Raw genomic sequence first — 23,255 nt, forward strand, 5'->3', positions numbered from 1 at the left:
CTGGAGTGTTTGCCATTTCCCTTTCTATCTCATTTGACAGATGAGGAAATTGAGGTAAACCAGGTTAAGGGACTTGTCCAGGATCACACAGCTGAGGCCAGATTTGAGCTCAGATCTTCCTGACTCCAAGCCTGGCATCCTGTCCACTGCGCCCTGTCTAGCTGCCCCCGATATGTAATATTTCCAAATGCCAGGGCATTGTTTTTTGTTTGGTTTTCGGCAGACCTAAAGAGTTCAGTCTTAGGGTCTTTATTCTCCCTCTCTATCAAGAGGGAGGTATGTCACTGTGGTGTGAGCCACATGCCTCACCGCACTGGAAAGGCTTCCAGCACGGGTCTGAGGGTGGGCTCGGGACCCGCTCAGCCAGCTAAGTAGGAAAAGGCTCATGACCAGCCCGGCCCCAGCCGATAGATTCTTGGTGACAGAAACCCCGAAAGGCCTTCTGCTGAGACCCAGAAGGGGCCTGGTCTGCAGTAAGGGAGGGAAGAGAATGTGGGCTTGCTGACAGCAGCGACTCCGGCATGTCTGCCTCTATTTCCCCGGGGCCCAACAGAGCGCTCTGCGCACACTGGCACTTACTGCTGCCCAGCCGGCTTGGATCGAGTGCCTGCAGCAGCAACAGCCCGGTGCCAGGACGTTCCGAAGGGGCCTCCGAGATCATTTCGAGCAGGCCTGCATTTAACCCCTCAGGACCCCAGGGCCTACTGAAGATCAGACCGTCGTCTGCTCTGTGCCAGGCGCCAAGGCAGGGTCCTGGGGAGGCAAAGGGCCGGCTTACCACCTGCCTCCTGGGTTCCAGGGGCCTTCTCCATTATGCCTGAAAGTCATCCTGCTCAACTCCCCACTAAAGCAAAGATGAACGTGGGAATAGTAAGGCCATGCTGTCCACTGGGAACAAAAGGCACAGGGTGGGAAGGAGAGGAAAGGCAGGGACTTGGAGCTGTGCTTTCCTGGGCATGAGGAGCTCTGAGCAGGAAACTCTCTCTCTTAAGAGCCTTAGAAGGGGTAGCCAGGTGGCTCCATGAATGGAGGGCCAGGCCTGGAGACAGATTCTGGGTTCACATCAGATGCTTCCTATCCATGTGACCCTGGGCAAGTCACTTAACCCTGTTTACCTCCATTTCCTCATCTATAAAATGAGCTGGAGAAGAAAATTGCTAAGCAGTCCAGGATCTTTGCCAAGAAAATCCCTAATTGGGTTACAAAGAGTTGGCTACGATTGACCAACAACAAAGGATGGGGCAGTTGAGGAAACCAGAAGCTAAATGGCTTACCCAGTCACAGAGATCATCCAAGGCAGGATGCAACCTCATGTCTTCCTGATTCTACCCACTGCACCTCCTGGCCACCTCTGATACAGAAGCTTGAGCTCATTGTCATTTAGCCTGACAAGCCATAACTTTGGAGGAGTCTGTGAGTTTCCACAAAAGGCCTTTTGGTAGTTCAGAGGGTCACAGGTCACAGATTTATAGCTGGAATAGATCTCAGGGGCCATCTGGTCCGACTCCCTCATTTTATAGATGAGAAAAATGAGCCCAAGGGAGGTGAAAAGATGGAGCAGATTTGAGGGCCCAGATGTATCCCAAAATAGCTTTTTCTAATGAAAAAATAAAGCCAGTAATTTCCCCTTTTTGTTGTTTTTCTTAATTTCCGGCTAAAAACAACTGCGAGATATATTCATGCATGCTTTGATTTTGTGCTTTGTATTGAAAAAATGAAAAAGAAAAACATTGGCCAAGTTTCCGCCAATAGACTCTCTTTTCTCATCTCGTGTCTAAACACGAGAACTCTTATGTCAACAATATCAGAACTGGAAATTTTAGAGAGGGTTTTCATTAAACACGAAAGGAACAAACTTTTCCATTTCTAGGAGAAATGTAATTTAATGCCTGGGATTCTTTTTTCTCACCTGAAGAAGGAAGCTAGATTTCTGTGCATGGTGAGAAGGCCCCAAGACCACTGACTTAGAGCCAGTAAAGATAGTTGACGGGGTTCGAGTTTTCCAGTTTTGACTCAAATCAAGTTACTTTTGAGGGTTTTGGTTGGGGATGAGTGTGCTCTTATGACAATGACCGGCATGAAAGCGTGTTTGCTTTGCAGGAGAAGAAAAATAAAATTTAAAAAATTGCTCCAACTGAGCATCTTGAAATGCATAAGCATCCCACTCATAAAGTATTACCTTTCTGCCTTTTTTACATTGTATAGGTTCTGTCATATCATGCTTCTGCAGCAGAAGAGGAAACGAGAGAGCTTCAGTCATTAACAGTGAGTTCACTTTGCAAAATGCTGAAATGTCCACTTCCGATTTATGATTTGATGTGCTGTACTAAATGAGCAGGCTCAGAGACAGGAGATACTCACACAACCTTCCCCCTAAATCCCCCCTCCGCCACCCCTGAAAAATTTCGCAGGTATAGAAGAGATTTAAACAGTGGGCTAGTAAGAAAAGTTCATCCAAGGAACAGGGGCATCCACAATTATTTATATTGGCTTGGGAATAGACTAAGTAGAAATATGACTGAAGTCAGAATCAGTTAGGGGCAGCTAGGTGACTCAGGGAAGAGAGTGTATTGATTCTAAGGCAGAAGGTAAAGTTTTTAATTTTTGTAATTACTTCACGAGCTGAGCAAAATAGGAATTCTTATGAGGAAAGAGAGAGACTTGATGCAAAAAAGACAAGGTAGAAATTAGAAGATCTGAATTTGAATCCTATTTTTTTTTACTACTTGTATTTTGCTTTATTTACCTTTTTTTTTTACTTTATTTGCTCCTTGTATAAGTCATTTCAATTCAATGAGTAGTAATTTTTGGCTATTAGAGAGAGAAAGAACTCAAAAGAGGACCCAGTTCCTTTTGCTCTTCTCAAAAACAACAACAAATAGAAGGAAAATGACAACCCATAAAATCCTTGTGGAAAAAAAATAACCTCTCAGTAAAAGAAAAAGATTTACTATAAAAATGGGCAGACAAAAATAAAAGACTCCAACATAGTTAATTATTATGAAGGGTAGAAACTGAAGAGAAGATACCAAGGGGAAAAGCATAAGGAAATAACATTATCAAGGACTCCAGAAAGGAAAATGCATTTACTCTGAGACATTTCAACATTAACAACAAGCTCACTAAAAGAATTAAGGGAGCTCTGGAATCTATGGAGATCAAATCTGTAAGGGAAGAACACAAAAAGACATCTGGGAGGCAGCGGCTTGGATTGTTTATTAGCAGTTTGTAATAAAATGGTAAAGTCTCTAAGTATAGAATTGTACTAATAGAAGGCAAAAAGACAGGTGGTGATGGAACCACCAAGTTCTCATTTTAAAATAAAAACAACTGTAAGGTTCAAAAAGTCTAGAAATAAAGAAATAGAGATTTTACCTTTGAAAAAAAACCTGAACATTATTTTGTTCCTAGCAAATTCCTGAAGGAAAAAGGCTCCAAAATATATATTTCCTAAAATCATATACAAAGATATATTCACATGATTCAGAATACATTGTGTGTTACAAATCCATGCAATTCACAGGCTGCCAACAGAAATGAATCCCAAATTTAACTCATAGAGTAGTGCCGTTATCAGACTCCAAAATATCAGCAACAGAGAGTAGATATTACAAGCAGTCAGGAAAAAGATGTAACACTTTTAAAAAAACTCATCAGAGATCTCACACAATTTCTTATCTAAGACAAGAGAGAGAGAACTGACAGATAGAGAGGAAGAATATGGGGAAACCAGACAATCTCAAAATTAAAGCATATTTTTCAAGGTGAGATAAATTTTAACTGAAGAATTGCAGGAATTCCTACAGAAGATAAGATTGTCACTAGTCTATGATAACTACGAAACAAGAGTTTAACACAAGGAAGAGCAACTTTAAAAGAATGAATTTATAGCCAGTTTTAGTGATGATTACCCCAAATATGGATGTGTATGGATTATGGTAACACATGAAACCCTCACCCCTCAGATTGCTGCTTGACTCATTGCTTTATTCATGTTTACCAAAGTTTTAAGACAATCAAGAGATATACTTACTTTTTCCTCATAAATAATAGAGACATGATTTCCTACCCCAGTTTGAAATATGAAATGGGACAACCTTTTCCCATAAGCTTTTTCTTTTCTCTCTCTTTTTCAAATTCTTGTTTAATAAGAATAAACATCAACTTCATTGTCTATTCCATTTATTAATATTGTAACAAACAATACAGAGATATATTTCAGCATTTCCTCAATGAGAAAGATAAAAGCCAGAGTCACCTTTAACCATCAGCTGCAGCTGCTGACTTCTCCTCATTTCTGGAAACACAGTGCTTACTCTTCTGCTCTCACGGTATACCAGGATCTCACCAGAACTGTCTTTCGGACACTTCCATAGCATAAAAGTAGAAACTCATTTCTGTCAGAAAACATTTTTTAAATCTTTCTCAAAGATAAAGTAACTTTCTCAGTCTCAAGAACGTTTTGTTAGTCCTCTTTATCTTCATACTTCGCAATCTTTCTCCAGCCAGATCAGTTAACATTCCAGAGGACAATTAAATTGTTTCTTTCTCAAGATTCAATTTTCTCTTAAAGATGCAGTAACAGTATCCATAGTTTATGGAAGGAGCTATAAAGCTTGAGTTAAAAATGAATGTCTTTTGATTCTATAGCCTATTGAGGACAGAGGAGATTGTTTCTTTAATGTCACATTTTCCAGGATTGAAACGGAAAAGCTACTGCAAATTGTGCAACATATGCCTGAGAGTTTCCTAGAAGGACAAACAAATGAAATATGATCTTGAGGGGAGAAGGAAAGTAGATGAGTGTCATAGATGAAAAACCAGTAAAAGAGGAAGAAAGTCTTGGTGGAATGACAGAGTGTGCATGCTCAAAATGTCATTCCTGCCTGAAACCTTGGGAAGGATTCTGAAAATTTCATGGTGTTGCAAGTAGAAAATTGAGAGCTGTGTTTATTGTTAGTGGGGTTTATGCATATTGTGGCTGTCTGCTCCCCCTTAGCACTTGTCCCCCCTGTGTTTTCATATTAGAACCTCACACAATTTTGGAGATTTATCATACTCTCCCTAGTCTCTATCTCCCAGTAGTTCATTGGGCCAATGTATCTCTCTTGAGCTAACAGGGCAGTTATTTTCTTTACTTGGGGATTCTTCTGAAGAGGTCACAGGAAGGAGAGTGGGCCTGGGGGAATTGTTTGCCTTGGAAGATACAGTTTTTTGTTTTTTGTTTTTTTAATTCTTATTTTCCATCTTAGAATCAGTACTATGTATGGGTTCCAGGGCAGAAGAGTGGTAACAGTTAGGTAGTGGGGGTTAAGTGACTTGCCCAGGGTCACACAGATAGAAAGTGTCTGAGGCCAAATTGGCACCGAGGACCTCCTATCTCTCCAGGGCCTGGCCCTCAATCCACTGAGCCGCTAAGCTACCCCATGAAGATACAGTTTTTACTGTTCCCATCACAAAACCAGAACATCTTATAGTCCTTGACTGATTTTGCCCCATTTGAAATGGCAGTAAATTCGTCTGGTCTAGTTTCTGTGGTAGATTTTTAAGGTTTGAATTTAAAGGTTCCTATTTCTCACCTCAGTCTTGAAAACAAGTATATTCAATGCCTTTGAAGTATAAAACTCTCAAGTGCCCCCTGGTGGTTTGCAGCTTACCCAGCTTCCCAAACGTGTCCTCAAAGAGCTGAAGCTCAGGTAAATCTTCCCACTCTGGAAAGGCAACAGATAGGGCCTGACGAGGGCTTCGTGTCTGTGACCCAGAGACCAGCTCGGTTCGTTTGAAGGGGTTCATCCTCAGAGAGTGGCCACTCGGTGATGGATTTCCTCTCCATAATTCACAACAGTGGTCTCTTTTTTTAACCCTTTACCTTCTGTCTTAGAATCGATTCTGCGTATGAGTTCCAAGGCAGAAGAGCAGTAAAGGCTAGTAAATGGGGGTTAAGTGGCTTAGCCAAGGTCCCACAGCTAGGAAGTGTCTGAGATCAGCTTTGAAACCAGGACTTTGGCTGGCTCTCAATGTACTGAGCCACCTAGCTGCCCCCACAAATGATGGTCACTTAGAGGATAATGGCATTGAGATCTGCCTTGGCAAAAGCTTGACTACCCTGACAGTATTCCTGTTTCCTTGCTGTATGTGCAGAAGTCTTTGCAAGGCCCAAGAGAGGCCAGAGGGGTTTGTCATTCCTTCTTGTTTTAAGGGAAAAGCTGAATGACAACTTGCCCACGATTCTTCAGAGGGCATTCCCATTCTGATGAGGTTTGGACGAGCTGACTACTGAGCTCCTTCCCCTCACATCCTGACAGCCTTTCAAGCATACTTCTCTCCTCCAGCCATCATTAGGAGGAGTGACCCCTATGGAGAAGGGTCTACACCAGTGATTCCCAAAGTGGGCGCCACTGCCCCCTGGTGGGTGCTGCAGCGATCCAGGGGGGCGATGATGGCCACAGGTGCATTTATCTTTCCTATTAATTGCTATTAAAATAAAAAAAATTAATTTCCAGGGGGCTAAGCAATATTTTTTCTGGAAAGGGGGTGGTAGGCCAGAAAAGTTTGGGAACCCCTGGTCTACACTGTCATCAGTACTACTAATGCTTGCTGACTCAGTGCCCCTGATGGCAAGGGAAGCCCAGGAGGCCTGGGGAGAGTCCCCAGGTCACACATGCTGCAACTGTCTTGGCCCTTGGGAGATGCCAGCTGACAGCTTCCTCCATGGGTGCTCCGTCCCCGGCTTGCTCAACCCCCATAGTTCTCACTACCAAAGTCATCAGCACTGCCAGATAGCTTCCCAACCAACTCAGTAATGGTTTTATCCATGGAAATGGCACCAACAAAGATCATTATCTGCTTTACTGGTGCCCCTTAAGGACCCTTGGGCCTTTCCAACTGACTTGCAACCAAAACCTCCTCTGTGTGTTGCCAGCCCCCATGAGGACAGGAGCTTCTTGATCCAAAGCTCCATCCAGCTTGCTTTGGGGCTTATATCTTCAGTGCTTAGCCCAGGGCTTGACATTTACTGAGAAGTGAATAAATGATTTTTTATTCATTTCTCACTGCAGTGCAGTACCTCCCTTTTTCATTTGTGGATTCTCTGAATAATATTAGGTCAGTAATTCAAAGTTTCAAAACCATAAGGCACCCCAGAAGTCAAAGCCACCTGTGTCATTTCACAGATAAGGAAACTGAGGTTCAGGCAGTTGAAGTGACCATCTCAGGGTCACACAGCTAGTAAATGTCCAGAGTTTCCTGCCTCCCGTTCCTCCACTCTGTTTATAGTAAGTAAGGAATTGAAATCCACACTTGGAATGCATCTGAACCCCGTGGCCAGATGCAGCTAAAGCATCCAGGAGTGCTAAGTGCTTTTTAACTTCCTTCCAGGGTGAAAGTGAGGTGAAAGACTGTTTCATGTTCTTTTAAGGAAATCAGAACTAATAAATAGAACAAGTTCTACTTCCAAGAGCTCATTAAAACCATTAGGTCATGTTTCTCTAGAAGTAGAAAGTCCTTTCTGAAAAAATCTGAAGATTATCTTTTCATTCCTCCTTGTAATTTTGAGCAAGAAAGAAAAATATACTAGCAGCATGCCCTTTCTGAGCCTTAGTTTCCCCCTCTATAAAATGGGGGTGATTACCCTAGTGCTGCTTGCCTGAGAGAGTTTCGGGGAATAAAGGGTTTTGGAAAATGGATTGTTCTATTTACATAGAAGTCCCAAAAGTCTTAAGTGCAACGAAGACCATTGGGATACCCTATAAGGCAAACTCTTGTTTCTCTTATTATTGAGAAAACTAGGTGGCATCATGGAGAAAGTGCTGGGATTGGGGGCAGAAAACATTCGAGAGTTCAAGTCCCACCTCTGGCCACAGGCAAGAGCTGGGAGACCATGGGCAAGTCACTTGGCCTCTAGGAAACTCCCTGAGCAGTCGAGGGAAGGTTGGATTTGGAATCAGAAAGAATGGGGTCGATTTCTGCCTGGCTGTGGTGACCCCGGGAAAGGGTCTTAACCTATTGTGGATAGGGCGACTCCCACGGACTTACCTACCGAGTCAGACTCGCGTGGGTTGTGTCCTCCCTCAGCTCAGCTCCCAGCCCGTGTGGAGGCGATCATCGATGCCTCTTGTTGCTGTGCCTTGATGGTGACAGCCGCTGCCTTGCGTGTAATACTGCACTTGTAATTGGGAGAAGCACATTGTGTGTACATGTGTGTTACATGTGTGTTATGTGTGTCACGTGTCTGCTTGCCCGTACCTCCATGTGTAGATTTAAGTGCCAGGCACTGTGCTAAGCTATCGGGGTACAAAGAAAAGCAAAAGAGAATGCTAATGGAGAAAAGAGCGTGCAAAGGAACAAACAAGCTCTATGCATGATAAACAGGAAAGAGTGAACAGAGGGAAGATCCTGGACTAAAAAGGCTTTGAGGAAGGCTTCCTGGAGAAGGTGGGATTTTAGTACACCTACACATACATGGTGCAATGAATAGAGAGCTGGAATCAGAATCAGGAAGCCTTGAGTTCAAATCCTCCCTTAGAGGCTGGCTCTGTGACCCTTAAGTCACCTAACCTCTGCCTGCCTTACAGTTTCCTCATCTATAAAATGGGCACAATAATAGCAGCTTCTTTACAAGATGGTGGTGTGGATAAAATGAGAAAATATTTGTAAAGTGCTTTGCAAACCTGAAATCTGTGTAAATGCTAGCTAGTTAGGGATTATTCCAATTAGTTATTATTATTATTTTTTATTAGTTATTAATTATATTTTTCAGATTGAGGCATTTTCTTCATTTGTTTTTGTTGGTTAAAGTGATTACTGGCTATTATATTGCATCACTGGGCATTGGCTACACAGTGGATAACTGTTGCCGGGAAGACCCAAGTCCAAATCCTACTCACGCAGTTTCGTCAACTGTAAAGTTGGGATAATGATAGCACCTACTTCCCAAGGTGGTGGTTGCACGTGTCCGGGTCTTTGTGACCCTGCGGACCACAGCATGCCAATACTGTCCACAGCAAAGATTCTGGAGCGGTCGCCATTTCCTTCCCCAGTAAATGAAGACAAAGAGAAGTTAAAAATCTAAGGCTGGATCTGAACTCAGGGCTTCCTGACTCTAGCCATTACCCTCTATCCACTGCACCACCCAGCTGCCTCCACGACAAACACAGTAAATATCTAAGGACACATTTGAACTCGGGTCCTCCTGACGTCAGGCTCGGCGCTCTATCCACTGAATCATCTAGCTGCTTCTTAAAGTACCATAGCAATACTTAGGACTCTTCCAAATTAATATTACCTTGACATATAGTCCAATTTCCAGACCCTATTCATAATAATAGCTGGCCTTTCTCTTAGGTTTCAGTTTTGCAAAGCCCTTTGTGTGTATGAGCTCACACGGGCTCACGAGAGCCCACAGAGGGGGCGCAGGATGCAGCTCCATTTCACAAAGAACACGAGCCGCGCCTACGTCAGCTAGGTGGTACAGGGGATAGGAAGATCTGAGCTCAAGGAGCAGCACATGCCACAGAATACCTTTGAGTTATATTGCAGTCCACCAAAGCATCCGTGATCTCTCGGATGGCCACGTCCTCTCGTAAGCTCACACCATGTGCCCAAGGACCTTCCTCGTACAGATGCTGTTGAAGCACAGCCACTGCCCCTTCTTCTCCCTAGAACACCAAACTATTGTCAGCCAGTCATTCAGTGAGCCTCCTGAGTGCCGGGTCCTATGCCAAGTTCTGGGGAATACAAAGAAAGGGGGGAAAATCCCTTCCCTCAAGGAGCTCCCGATCCAACAGGGACAATTTCTATTGCGTGATACCAAGGAGAGAACACTGGCTCCAGAGTCAAAGGAACTGTTTTCAAATCTTGCCTCTACAGCCTAACACTTGTATGAGCTCTGCCAAATCATTAGCTTTTCTGGGCCTCCGTTTCCTTATCTGCAAAATGGGTAGATTGAGCCAGATGCCTGCTGAAATCTCTCCCAAATCTGGTTATAGGATCGCCTGAACACTTAATGGGATGGAGTGCCACCTTCCACTTCTTCGTTGACTTCCTCTACCTGCTTCTTCATATTGATATCATTTCAAAGACTTCAGTAATTTGTCTAATCAATAAAAAAAAAGCCTATGGAGCACTTGGGACTAATGAAATAAAAGAGTCACAAAGATAGATGGCAGGGCTCTTGAAATATGGCTTTCCTTTTTGTGTCTGCATCAAATGGGCATCAAGCATTGGGACAATCTGCTCCCTTGGAAAATGCCAATGGCGACTGGAAGAATTTGACATTTCTCACAGGCCAGAGTTCAGGAGCTGTCCTTCTTTCTTAATTCCATTTACTTTCCAGGATAGCTTTGGGAGTCAGGGGCCTTCTGCTAACCACATTTCTTTGGGTCCTCGGGGAGCTGCTTCCAGGTTTCCATAGCCTTTGTTTTGGTGGCTGGGACTCCAGCCACCAGGCTGAAGGCTAGCTAAGCTTCACTGTTAACAAGATGGATTTTTGCTTGTATAAAGATTGGAGGGCTGGACCAATGGAAGAGCCCTGTAGCTCCATTTCTCTATTTCCTCCTGAGATTACCAGAGACCAACTACTAAATATAGACTTTATGTGAACCGCACACCCAAAATAAGAGACTCAGGAATTTTCAGTGACCCAATGGAATGAGTTTCTTTCTTTTATTTACCTAACCACAGTGTTGCCTTATTTTCCATCAGTGTCCTGCCTTCTAAGGCTCCTCGCCGTTGTTGGAGGCTGTGAACGTGGAAGGGAGCCTATTTTCTGTAAGACGATTTGGCATCAGTAGCGAATGTCCCCCTAGACGTAGGTGAAATGGAGAGTAATACCTCCAAGAGAAACATCATGGTTCTGCAGAAAGACTGATAGAGCTGAAATCAGAGGATGATGATTCGAATACAATCTCTGTGACTGACCACCTGTAAGACTTTGGGCAAGTCCCTTCTTCTCTCCAGGCTTCTATTCCCTTACTTTATTTTTTTTTTAACCCTTAGCTTCTGGCTTAGAACAAATACTGGTTCCAGGCTAGGCCATGGGGGTTAAGTGACTTGCCCAGGATCACGGAGCTAGGAAGTATCTGAGATCAGATTGGAACCCAGGACCTCTACTCTCTAGACCTGATAGCTAAATAGATAAATCTGATTCCCTCATTTTAGAGAGAACTCTTCTCTCTAAAATGAGGGAATCAGATTTGATGACCTCTGAGGTCCTTTTCAGCCCTAATTCTATGCTCCTAAGAGTGAATGGCCATCCCAGCACGAACCCTTCAGAAGGCAGCCTAATGATATTGCTCGTTATGAGGAGAGGAATTGATGATGGGCAATAACGATTTTCTGGGACTTCAGGAAGATGGATAACTGATTAGCCAAGACTGCTCTCAACCCTCATCTCCCTCTCCCACTGCCCACCCTGGTAGTGGTAGGTCTGGATTCCTCTTAGGGTGTGGGAGCTTGTCCACAGATGGCCAGGCAGGGAAAGGAGGAGGACCCAGGCCACACGTGTTGCCACCGAGGCTAGAAAAAGCTTTTTAGGTTACACCTGAGGAAGAAACTGAGACTCTGAGGTCACAGACAGCGAGCATGTCAGTATGTCAGCAGGAGAGCTGTGATCTGAACTCCATTTTCTCATCACGGGGAAATGGGTACAATGTGCTGGACTTGGAATCAGAAGGTCAAGTCCCTGCTCTAAAGGTTGCGTCCTATATGCCCTTGGCGAGTCCTCTCCAGTTTCTTTATGCGTAAAATGACTAGATGATCTCGCAGGCCCCTTCCTGGAAGCTGGGTGGCCGTAGGCTTGACTTAAGAGTCGGGAAGATTTCACATCCTGATCACTTAACTTCTGTCTGCCTCAGTTCCCTCATCTGTAAAATGAGGACAATAATAGCACCTAACGGGTCAACGGAGAGAACATAGAGAGCACTGTGCAAACTGCAAAGGGTTTGCTAAAGGCTCAGAATGATTATTTGAGGTCTGAGTCTGTGACGCTGCGACTTCCCCTGTCGTGCACTTCTCCCGATGCCAGTCGGCCTCCTTCCCCCTACAAACACACGCCTGAGGTCTCAGGCCTTCTCCTCTCACCCAAATACAAATCAGGACATGGGGGATCGGCTGACTTCCCCAAAAGGCACCAGTTTTCCCTAAAACTGAATTGGCCCTCTAATTCTAACCCTGCGTCCTCAGGAGAGGGCCTTGGGGTGGCAGTTTCACTCCTTAAGAGATCTGCTGCCACTAACCAAAAAGGGTGAGAATCTAAGAAAAGGGCCAGGAAGGGGCAGAAGGAAAGCGACAGTAAAGGGAGCCACGTGGAAATCGGGTGAGGTTGGGTCAGCACTCAACTGGAGATGGATTTTTCCTTTAGGATAGAAACTTCTTTAGGCAGAGGTTTGGTTTTGACGATATCTTTGTATCCCTAGCATCTGCCAGAGCGCCTTGCATACAGTAGGCACTTAAAAAATGCTTGTTGAGTTGATTGTAAAAAGCTAGTTTTATTCAGCCTTTCACTGGACAAATCTAGAGGACGATGAAGGAAAATGCAGCACAGTGTGGTGGATCAGAGAACACAGGCCTTGGAATCAGAGGATCTGGGTTCAAATCCTAACTCAGCCTCTTACTATCTGGGTTACCTTGGATAAATCACTTCCTCGGTCCTCAGAATCCCCATCAATAAAGGGGGGAGATTGAACTAGAGGCCTTTATGAACTCCAGATCTAGGATCCTGGGTTAAATATTATATCTCCCCAATAGAATATAAGCTCCTGGAGGGCAGGGAATGACTTTTACTTTAGTCCTTGTAGCTCTAGTGCCTAGGACAGTACCTTGCACAGAGTGTAACCACCTATTCAATGCTTATTGAATGGAATGAGTGAATGAGTGAGACTTGGGGTGACTTTCTGACTCTATTGTGCTTTGCCTATATTTCTCTCTCTGTAAGAACACTAGCTCTGAAGTCAGAGGGGCTGAATTCAAATCATGCCTCTCCTACTTACCACCTACGTGACTTTAGAGTAATCACTTATCTTCCCTGGGCCTCAGTTTCCTCATCTTCAAAATGAGGACTAGATGATGATGACCAACATTTACATATTGTCAGCCACCCAGCTGCACCTCTCCCCTGATTTATGATGCTCTTTCTCACTAACTGCCCTCTTTTGAACTACCTGGTATTGAGGGGTCTTCTAGGTGGTTCAATGGAAAGAGAATCAGACCTGAAGACAGGAAGTCCTGGATTCAAATTCAGCCTCAAAAACTTCCTAACTACGTCACCCTGGGCAAGTTACTTCCCCTTCATCGCCTAGCCCTTACCGCTCTTCTAACTTGGAACAGATGGATTTTAAGACAAAGCAAGAGTTTAAAAAACCCAACTATTTGGTATTGATTCTTTCCATGTGTCTGTGCATGAGTTTTCTTCCAGTAAATAAGCTTCTTGAAGAGAGAAATTGATTCATTTTCTGCATGTGTGGTCCTGGATCTTAGCACAATGATGGCCCATAGCAGGTGCTTTATAAATAAATGCTTGTTGATTGACTGATTGAGACCTAGTCCAATTCAGTTTCTCAAGATTTGAACTCGAGTCTTCCTGACTGCATCTTGAACGCCTCTCTGGCATTCTACCATGTAGCTGCTGCCTTTAGAAAACGCATAGGCAAGAATGTTTCACACCTAAATACTCCCCAACACCCCAGACTTCCAAAGCATTTTTCCATCAGTTTTATTCTTAGAAAGCACAGTGCCTGGCACAGAGGAGACACTTACTAAGTACTTGCTAGATTACAGAGGAGTCTGAAAGGCCAGCTCCAAGGTTATCTGTATAATAAGAATATTGCATATAGACATAGATCCTGTAAAGAGAAATAGGCCAAAGTGTTTTAATTCTTTCTAAAATAATCATAATCATTTAACATATGGACAGCTAGGTAGTGCAGTGGGCAGAGTACTGGGCCTAGAGTCAAGAAAACTTCTCTTCCTGAGTTCAAATCCAGCCTAAGAAACTTACTAGCCATGTGACCCTGGGCAAGTCACTTAGATTTTAGAGCACTAGATTTTAAGTCAGGAAGGTCTGGGTTCAAATCAAGCCTCAGGTACTTTCTAGCACTGTGACCTTGGACAAGTCACTTAACCTCTGTATGCCTAGGAAGCAGCTAAGTGGCTCAGTGGATAGAGCACTGGGCCTGGAGTCAAGAAGACCTGAGTTCCTGGCTGTATGGCACTGAGCAAATCCCGTAACCTCTGGTTGCCTAACAAAAGGATCCACTGGAGGCCCAAATGGCAAACCACTCCAGTATCCTTGCCAAGAAAACCCCATGAATGGTATGTGACTATGACAGGGTCGCAGAGAGTCAGAAGGGAATGAATGGTCAAAGGACAACCATTTAACATGTGTGTGTTTTTATATCTCTGTAAAACTTGGGGGTCTTGAATGGCCATGTTATCACTCTAATCAGTTCTTGTCCTGAATTGAGGGAAAAGGTTTGCTTAGCCTTGGGGTATGCTTGCAAAACTTGGAGCCAACCTCCATGGAGCTCGATTTCCAGGAGGAAATCTTCTGGCTTGTGGTGAATGAGAGAGAAGTCACTCTGGAGTCAGGATGGAGTGAAGGCTGAGGAGGAGAAGCACATGCTATATTGACTCAGCCTTTCCCACAGCTCTTTGTTCAAGGGGGGGACAAAAAAACACTTCCTTTCCCCCAGGGGAAGCCATCTGTTGCCTGGTGCAATGCTGTGCAGCTGTTGGCCTCTCTAAGGAGTTACAAGTTGGTCTTCTTCCCCCCTCTCACCTCCTTGTTTTAATTGTGATGACTGCTCGCTGTCTCTGGTATTTCTAGTTGGGATAAACAACCAAGATGTTTATCCAAACAGTTGAAATCCTCCTCTGTTCCCGTGCCTCTCAGCCCTTAGATCAGCCTGTGAAGAGTTATGATGTGTATTTCAGGGGATGCTTATTTTCTTGTGAATTCTGGTCTTGGGACCAGAATGGCTTCTTCCTGAGGTCATAAATATTCAAGCTGGAAGGAGCTTTAGAGACCATTAAGTCCTGTCCCCTTCCTTAACAGATGAAAAAAAAACCTGACACCCAGAGATTTACAGTGATTTTCCCAAGGTCACGCAGCTAAGAAGCATCCAAGGTCCCTCCTGACTCCAAGTCTAGATTTTTTTCCATTAAATCTTTTTTGGTACCTGGGGGAAAAATGGTGGTCTTCCTTGAGTAACCACACAAACCTGACCTATTTTAGTGAAGGCAAAAGGTAGAGATTAATAGAGTGGAGCAAGCCATTTGCCTTTAAAGAGATTGCTTCCAGGATGGGGGTGGAAGGACATCAATAAAATACGGAGAAAGAGGAGTGGGGAGGAGAAAGAAGAGAAGGAAAGGAAGAGGAGAAGGAGAAAAAGAAAGGAGAGAGGGAGAGAAAGGAGGAGTGGAAAGGTTTAAGTGGAAGTGAGATAAAAGGAGGGTTAGAGGGAAACAGGGATGCAATCTGTCCTTGGACCTGGCCCCCTTTTCTCCTTTCTTTTTCTCCCTCTTTCCTTTCTAACTTTATCCCCTCTCACCCTCCATCACCATCCCTCAACCCCATTCAAGACCATTTCATTGAGGCTTGATCAGATGAAATTAATTGACCTCAGTGTGTATGGTCACACCGTATGACCACAGTATATGGCCCTGGAGGCATTTACTGTCACAAACTGAGTTAATTGACCCTAGTGAGCCACCAGTACATGGCATGAGATTGTGAAGGGATTCTTTTCTCAGTTTAGAGCCTTCTGGGGCTCCACATACACTCTAGACAGCAGTGCAGTGCCCAGATCGCTGAGGCTGTGGGGTTCAGTAGAAGGGGATCTGGTATTAAAGACCCTGGCTCCGAATCGCAGCTCCTTTATAATTTAAGATTACAAGTCACTTCCCAACTTTGGGCTTCAGATGTAGACTAGAGAATTGCTCAAGGTCCCTTCTAACTCGAAGCCTTTTCATCTTTGCCTCCCCACCCCACACTCATCCAAGAGTAGTGGAAGCTAATGGCTAGAACACTGAACTTGGGATCAGGAGACGTCAATTAAAATCCAGCCTCACTCAGCTTCTTATAAATGATGCTGCCATGGGCAAGACACGAACTCTAAACCTAGTCCATATGCAAAATGAGAAGAATATTTGTGCTCCCCACTTCGCTGGGTTTTAAAAGAGAAAATGCTTTGGAAACCTTTTTTTTTTTTTAACTGGGCTTGTGATTTCTTTCTCCAACAATGCAGATGAATAACTTTTTTAAAACTTGCAGGCTTAGAGAACTATCTTAGGGCAGTGGGAGGTTCAATCACCAATCTGGGCATCAGAAGCAGGATTCGAAGCCAGGTCATCCAAACTCTAAGACCAGCCTTTGTAGCTACTCCAAGCTCTATGGAAATATGAATTCGTTTGAGAATGGTCACCTGGCAGAGAGAGGTGGCCGATTGGCTCACAGATTTCGAGCTGGACAGATGTTCAAGTCTAGTCCTCTAATTTTATAAATGAAGAAACCGAGCCAGAGAGGTTAGGTAAATATCCTGGGATCCCACAGCTAGACACTGAATGCTGTGGGACTTAAACCCAGATTCTTTCTGCCTCCAAGGTCCAGCGTCCGATACCATAAAATAGATGGAGTTTGTTATAGGCACTAACATGCTACCAAGCATCCATCTCTTCCACCAAGGGTGAGGAGGGAGCTCATCTGGAGGAGCAGAATTCTGTACTGAGCAACTCGAAACAACTTAAAATATTCTAGAGGGGTAGAATTCAAGTACTAGTTTTGCCGACAGAGCAAAGAACCTTCCTGAAAGGGAGCATCTATGACTGCTAACTACTATGGTTTTGTTTTGGGCATTTTCTGCCTGCCTCCTCCCCACTCTCCCATTAAGGCCGCCATGATACCATCCGCCCAAACCCTCAAGATAATGGACTTCTCCTTCAGTGACTTTGAGCTCTCCGATTTGGACACGGCCCTCTGCACGATTCGGATGTTCACTGACCTCAACCTTGTGCAGAATTTCCAGATAAAACACGAGGTAAGGGGAAAAGGGGGGAAGATGGGACAAGAGGAATTATTCAACATGAATGATTCAGAGGCTATTTTTGTTCCGCTTAAACCTGAATTTGTGAAAACAAAGATGGTTTGGAGAGCACGATGACCCTGGGGTCACCAGCCCCCTGGTGCTCAGCTTTGGTACCTCCCCAGATGAGAAGCCAGGGCCACCCAATGCTTGCTTGGGGAACTCAAACTCTAGGCATAGCTCCATAGATGGCTACAACCAGAAGGGGATCTTCAGGAATGGAGCAATCTATCCTTTGAGCTAGGCCCCCATGAATCCTTCCGCTCAGCTGCAAATTGCATAGTGAGGAGTCTTTGAAACCTCTCTGCAATTTCAGCACCGATGGCCTACCTCATCTAGTCCTTTGATATAACCTCAGTTTCTCCTTTGTGAGTGGTACAGTGGACAGAGCACTAGCCATAAAGTCAGAGGGCACTGGACGTGGTGGCACCCATCTGCAGGCCCTGCTACAGGGGAAGCTGAGGCTGGCAGATCTCTTGAGCTCAGGGAGTCCTGAGCTTCGGGAGGCTAACATGGTCAAGTGCCCACACTAAGTCCAACACCAACAATCAGTAATCAAAAACAATGAGAGTAATAATAACAACTAGCTTTAATATGGTGTTTTAAGGTTTGTAAAGCACCTTATAAATACAGTCTCATTTGACCTTCAAAATAACCCTGAGAGAGAGGTGCTATTTTATTCCAGTTTTAGAGATGAGGAAATGGAGCAGGAGTTAAGTGGCTTGCCCAGGGTCACAAGCTAGTAAGCATCTGTGTCTAGATTTAAATTCAGGCCTTGCTGATTCCAGGCCTAGTACTCTATCCAGTGTGTCCCTGAGCTGCCTAAATGCCTGACTAGAACAGAGAGATGGATTAATAAATGTTTCTTGATTGGCTATCAGACCTTTCATTCTGTCTGCTGTACCAGCATCTCCATGTGGCCTAGGAGGGCATTATAGTTCATTAATTTCTTGAGCATTATAATCCTTGCCAGTTACATGAAATGGTCTGTTCTTCCTCTTCCTCTGGCCTAATGTGATTGTGATTGTTGCTGTCAGTTTTTTAGAGTTCTCTTGGCTGTCCTTAGTCTCACTGCCCACCTCGGCTCCCTCCGGGCTTCACCACTCCCATCGTTATTCTTCTTTAAAGTGTCTCCTTTTATTTTTTCCTCCAGCTATATGTAAAAAACAGATTCCAACATTTTACAAAGAATTTTGAATCTGGTGTCTTGAATTCTCTCCCTCCATCCTCCCACCCCCCAAGACAGTCAGCACTCTCATAGAGATTTTCCATGTGCAATCATGTAAAACATTTTTCCATATTAATCCTTTTGTAAAAGGAAACTCAAGCAAAAGAAATTAAATTGAGGAAGTGAAAAAAGTTGACTTTGGTCTGGATTGAGACTCCATCACTTCTTTCTCTGGAAGCAGATCCCCTCATTATTCTTCTAGGCCCAGACCATACTGTTATATTCATCTTCTATTACCTGACCTCCTTCCATCTGCCACACATCATCCATCTCTTTAAAAATCTGAGTCAGTCCCTTTAAAAATCCCCCTGTCCCTTTCTTTCCTCCTTGTCAAAACCATTATTGTGCCCAGAAGAGCTTTTGGTTCCTCTTGAGCCAGCTTCCTCTGAGAACTATTAAGCACGGAATCCTGCCTCTTTTTTCTCTGAAACCCATTCTTCTATGTAGGGCACACAGCCAGCCATGATTGGCTTTTATCCTCTTCCCCGTGAACTCTGTGTGAAGGGCTTGAAATGCCAGTTTCTCTGGGATCCTGGAGGTAATGGGACGCCTGATCTGCCTAATTTGGAATTTACTGAGTAGGGCAGCTGCAGGAAGGATGGATCGGAGTGGAGAGAGACAAGTCAGCAAGAGTAATTAGGAGGTAATTGTCCAGATGAGAGGTGATGAGGGCCTGAACTGTGGAGTGGCTGTCTAGTAGAGAAGAGGAGAAATTTATGAGAAATGTTATGGAGGTCAAAGCAGGAAGACTTGGGAGGAGATGTGGAATTGGGAGTGAAAACAGGGTTTGAATCTAGGTGACTTGAAGGATGGTGATACCTTCTACAGGGTAATATTTTTACATTCCCTTCTCTGATTTCAGTGTAGATTTATGGGTCTCCAAGCAAACTAATGTTTACTGGCCTTTGTTGAGAGTACTCCAACTCTATCCAAGAACGCAGCATTCGTCTGTTTTTAACTGTGGTCCCAAAAAGCAAGATCTTTTCCTTAGATTCCTTCTTTTTTTGCCACATCTCTACTCCCCATATCTGCCTTTCTATCCCATTAGTAGTAAAGAAAAACCAGTTTTTTTAAGCCAAACAATAAAAAATGTTGCAACCCTAAAGTCTATTTCTTTTCCTTGATGTTTGTCTGGAATTTCAGAATCCTGGTCTCAGTTTCCTTCTGATGCTAACAGTGGTTAATGGTTAACAAGGGCAACAAGTCTTGCAGGCTGGCCATCCATTCCAAGATACATCCATGGAAAGAGAATGCCTCTCTCTATTTACCAGATAGACCTATCTGACTGACAGAGCTTAATATTCCCCCTGCAAAGTATCCTCTATCATCATTATTGAACTCTCATGGCTGACCACTGTTGACTCACTGAGCTTGCCAACTTCTGCCTGTATCCTTACCCATTCTCCAAAGATAAGCTCCCCATCTTGCTGCTTGTCCTTTGCTAATTCTTATAGATACTAGCAGGACTCTTGTACAGAATTCCTTCCTTCCTTCCTTTCTTCCTTCCTTCCTTCCTTCCTTCCTTCCTTCCTTCCTGCCTGCCTGCCTTCCTTCCTGCCTGCCTGCCTTCCTTCCTTTAAGTCACTAAGTTGTATGGGCTGTGTTGACTTTTTCCAAAGGATCTGGCTGACCTCTTCATCCTATTTTCCCTTCTTCTTCCTTCCCTTAGACAGATGTTGGCCCAACTCTTGGATGCCCCATTATCTTCATGACTCTCTTTGCTTTTGCTCTTCAGGCATACTTCAAAGTAGAATGACTTATTGGCCCATGAAACAATGTCACTTGCTTCCTTAGATAAAAGCAACTCCATCACTTCCTTTATTTGCTTCTCTACAGAAAATCTATGAGCACTTGTTCCACGAGTTGCAACTTCTTTCACATCCGATTTCATTCATAGTGATAATATCAATATGTTTTTAGGTCCTCCCTTAATAGATGAGCTCCTTGGTCATTGCTTGAAGAGCTCCCATTTAGAGTTCCGCCTATAAAATTCAATGGTCATAGGGTCATAGGTCTAGAGTTGCACAGGATGCCAGCAGTCATCTCACCTGCCAGGTCATTTTTCATAGAAATGTGGAACCTTGTACTCTCAGAGCCTGAGGTCCAGAGGGGCTAAGGGACTTGGCCAGGGTCACACAGCTAATGAGTCTGAGGCAGGATTCGAGCTCAGGTCTTCCTGACTCCAAGTCCAGCATTTTATTTACTAAGTCACGCTACTTTCTCACTGTGATCAAAAAAACCTCTCTGATTCTGTCCCTTCTGGCCCCCTGCTCTGCAACTGTCACTGTAGAGACAGAAGAGGGCCAAACAGGACTGAGGGTCCCTTTGAATTTCTCTCTATTTCTTCAGTTGCCATAGCTAAAAATGATATTCTAGGAGGAAAATAAAGAAGTCTAAGAGACCTTTGGCTTTTGCATGTCGGTTTGGGTGCCCTCCAATGTCACATGTTCTTAAAGGTGTTTGCAGATTGCTGTAAACGTTGGAGTCCATAAATCAGACCTCTGGGTCCTCTTGTTTATTTCCCATGCTTTTTCTTTTGGAACAAGAAGTTTCTATAACATCACACAAAGTGCTGCTCTGGGCTATTTTTTCCACTTCCACATCCTTCAAAGAAAGTTCCCAGCCCTGGTTCAAAGTCCTCCCAAGGAGATTAGCCTTACCTTGCGTATCCCTAGAGATCCCTTTTATCCAAGGGATGCTTTCTCCTCATTTACTATCCCATGTCCAAGTGGTCCAAAATGGAATTGGTAACCCAACTCACAAAGTGATACCCGAGATCCCAAGCTCTTAGCTTGGGGTGCATGAGCTGATTTTGTGTATGTATCGTGGCATGTATTTCCCAATAGAATTTATTTCCTTTGCAATCTTAATATTTTGTTTTGTGCATTTAAAAACATTTTAAGAAAAGAGCCAAAGGATTCACCAGACTGCCAAGAGCTCTAGGACACACACACACACACACATGCACACATACACACAGTTAAGAATCTCTGATCTAGGGGACAGTGAGATGGCTCTGTGGATTTAGAGATAAGAGGTCCTGGGTTCAAAAGTGACTTCAGACACATCCTTGCTTTGTGACCCTGGACAAGTCATTTAACTCCCATTGCCTAGCCCTTACCATTCTTCTGCCTTGGTACCAATACACAGTATTGGTTCTAAGATGGAAGGTGAGGGCTAAAAGAAAAGAAAAAAGTATCTTAGATCTAGCACCTAATCCAGTCCACAAAGCCCCTTCTTAAAGTAGATTTGGAAGATGCACCTCCAAATGGCACTCTTTAAAGGACCAGGAGGTCAGTAAGGACCCATTGCCTGTCCTCCCATCGGCAGAGGTGGTGGAATGATGTCAGTGGTGGAGCGACGACCTTGGGACATAAAGGGAAAGGGAATCTTAGACCGTAAGGGGCGTCTGGCTTCCTGTGCAACTGATAGAGGACGAGCTGCCCTGTGGGCCTACTTCTGCCATCAGCCTTACTGGGTTGAGCTTTTCCCCCTGAAGCTCTAGGGTTTGTCTTCTTCCATCCCACAGGGCAGTGTGGGTTCTCGGTACTTGGAGCACCTGACACACAGAAAGGAGGCTTCTTTGTGTCCTCGCTTCTCAGAGGACGGGACTGATCCCTCTCATTCAAAGAGCAAGCAAGGCTTTGAAGCCACCATCAATGGAGTAACCAGGCTTGTGCCAAGTAACTCTCTGGAAATTTTATGGAGAACACCATGGAAGGGTTGAAATAAGCCCAAATTATGAGACTTTGAACAAATTTCATTTTCATCTTTTAAAAAGGTTTTTAAATAGAGTCTTTGAGGGTTTATTTTGCACAGGAATAAAATCCTTTCATTGTAGCCTGGCAGTAACTCTGGTGGGTGTATGCAGTGCCACATTTCATAAAAGTCCTAGGTTCCAGCTTTGCCTAGAGATCATTAACTCCAACTTCCTTACCTTATAGAGAAAATATGGGTCAAGGGAAAGAGCACTGGATTCAGAGTTAGAGGAGCCCAGTTTGAGTCTCAACTCTGCCACTATTTACCCATGTGACCCTGGGCAAAGCACATCTTTATAGATCTTGTCTTCCCCTTTTGAAAAATGACTGGGGTTAAACTAGAGGATCAAATCCTGGTTATGCCACTTAATTCCTGTGTGACCTTGGGCAAGTCACTCTTCCGCCTATGAGGGCCCATCTCGTTCTCAGTCTCGATTCCTATGAAACGGAGGCAGTCTAGACAGGGACTTTTCAAGGTCAAACAGTGTAAATAGCACTCAGCTGCTCTTTCTATGGGCCATGTTGCCAAACCCAATTAAGGATAACTAGAGAGTGACTGACTTCAAGATTGGAGCAGAGAGGGAGAGACCTAGAACCCATGATGGTGGAGATGGCATTCTCTCTCCCTTTTCCCCTCTGAAATGCTTTTGATGACCTCTTCATTGAATTCTGGATATAAATACTTTCCCAGAGGTGTCAAGTGGGGTACAGCTTAGAGCTTTGGGATATGCCTTTATATTGGAGAGTCTCTGATCTCTCAAGTGGGAGACACGGATGCCACTGGCCTGGGACCATCATCACGCCCCCCTGGCATGCCCACATCAAAGGAAGGAAGTTCTGTGCTCTGTGAACAGAGCAGGGTTACAGCAGCTCATCAGAAATGTGAGATAAAAAAAAAAAAAAGAAATGTGAGATGCGCAGAATGAGAAATCTCCCTCCCAAGTGCTCCCATGGGCTATTCGTGCCTGACCCGTTCTAGAACCTTCCTACCTCATATTGGCCTGGTCAGCCACAGCCACACACAGTGGCATTTTGGTCTTCTGGGAGTTCAAAGGACAGCAAGCAACCAACTGAAGAGCATAATCTCTGGGCAAATTGGTTGATGGAAAGGAGATAAGAGAGAGCCAGAGGCAGACCAACAAAGAGAGGCAAAAGCTGAAGAAATGTGAATTAGAATGTTACATGTAACTAAAT

General features: G+C 44.2%; 1 protein-coding gene across 1 annotated transcript in view; it reads left to right on the plus strand.

Annotated features, from left to right (window-relative positions):
• Nucleotides 1–23,255, plus strand: part of PDE5A (phosphodiesterase 5A) — a 161,956-nt gene that overhangs the window by 108,856 nt on the left and 29,845 nt on the right. Inside the window, exons 11-12 of the mRNA XM_044680023.1 lie at nt 2,206–2,265; nt 16,884–17,030. Coding sequence (XP_044535958.1) covers nt 2,206–2,265; nt 16,884–17,030 — 207 coding nt within the window. The remainder of the gene's footprint in view (nt 1–2,205; nt 2,266–16,883; nt 17,031–23,255) is intronic.

Source organism: Gracilinanus agilis, chromosome 6 (assembly GCF_016433145.1).
Source record: "Gracilinanus agilis isolate LMUSP501 chromosome 6, AgileGrace, whole genome shotgun sequence".
Taxonomy (NCBI): domain Eukaryota; kingdom Metazoa; phylum Chordata; class Mammalia; order Didelphimorphia; family Didelphidae; genus Gracilinanus; species Gracilinanus agilis.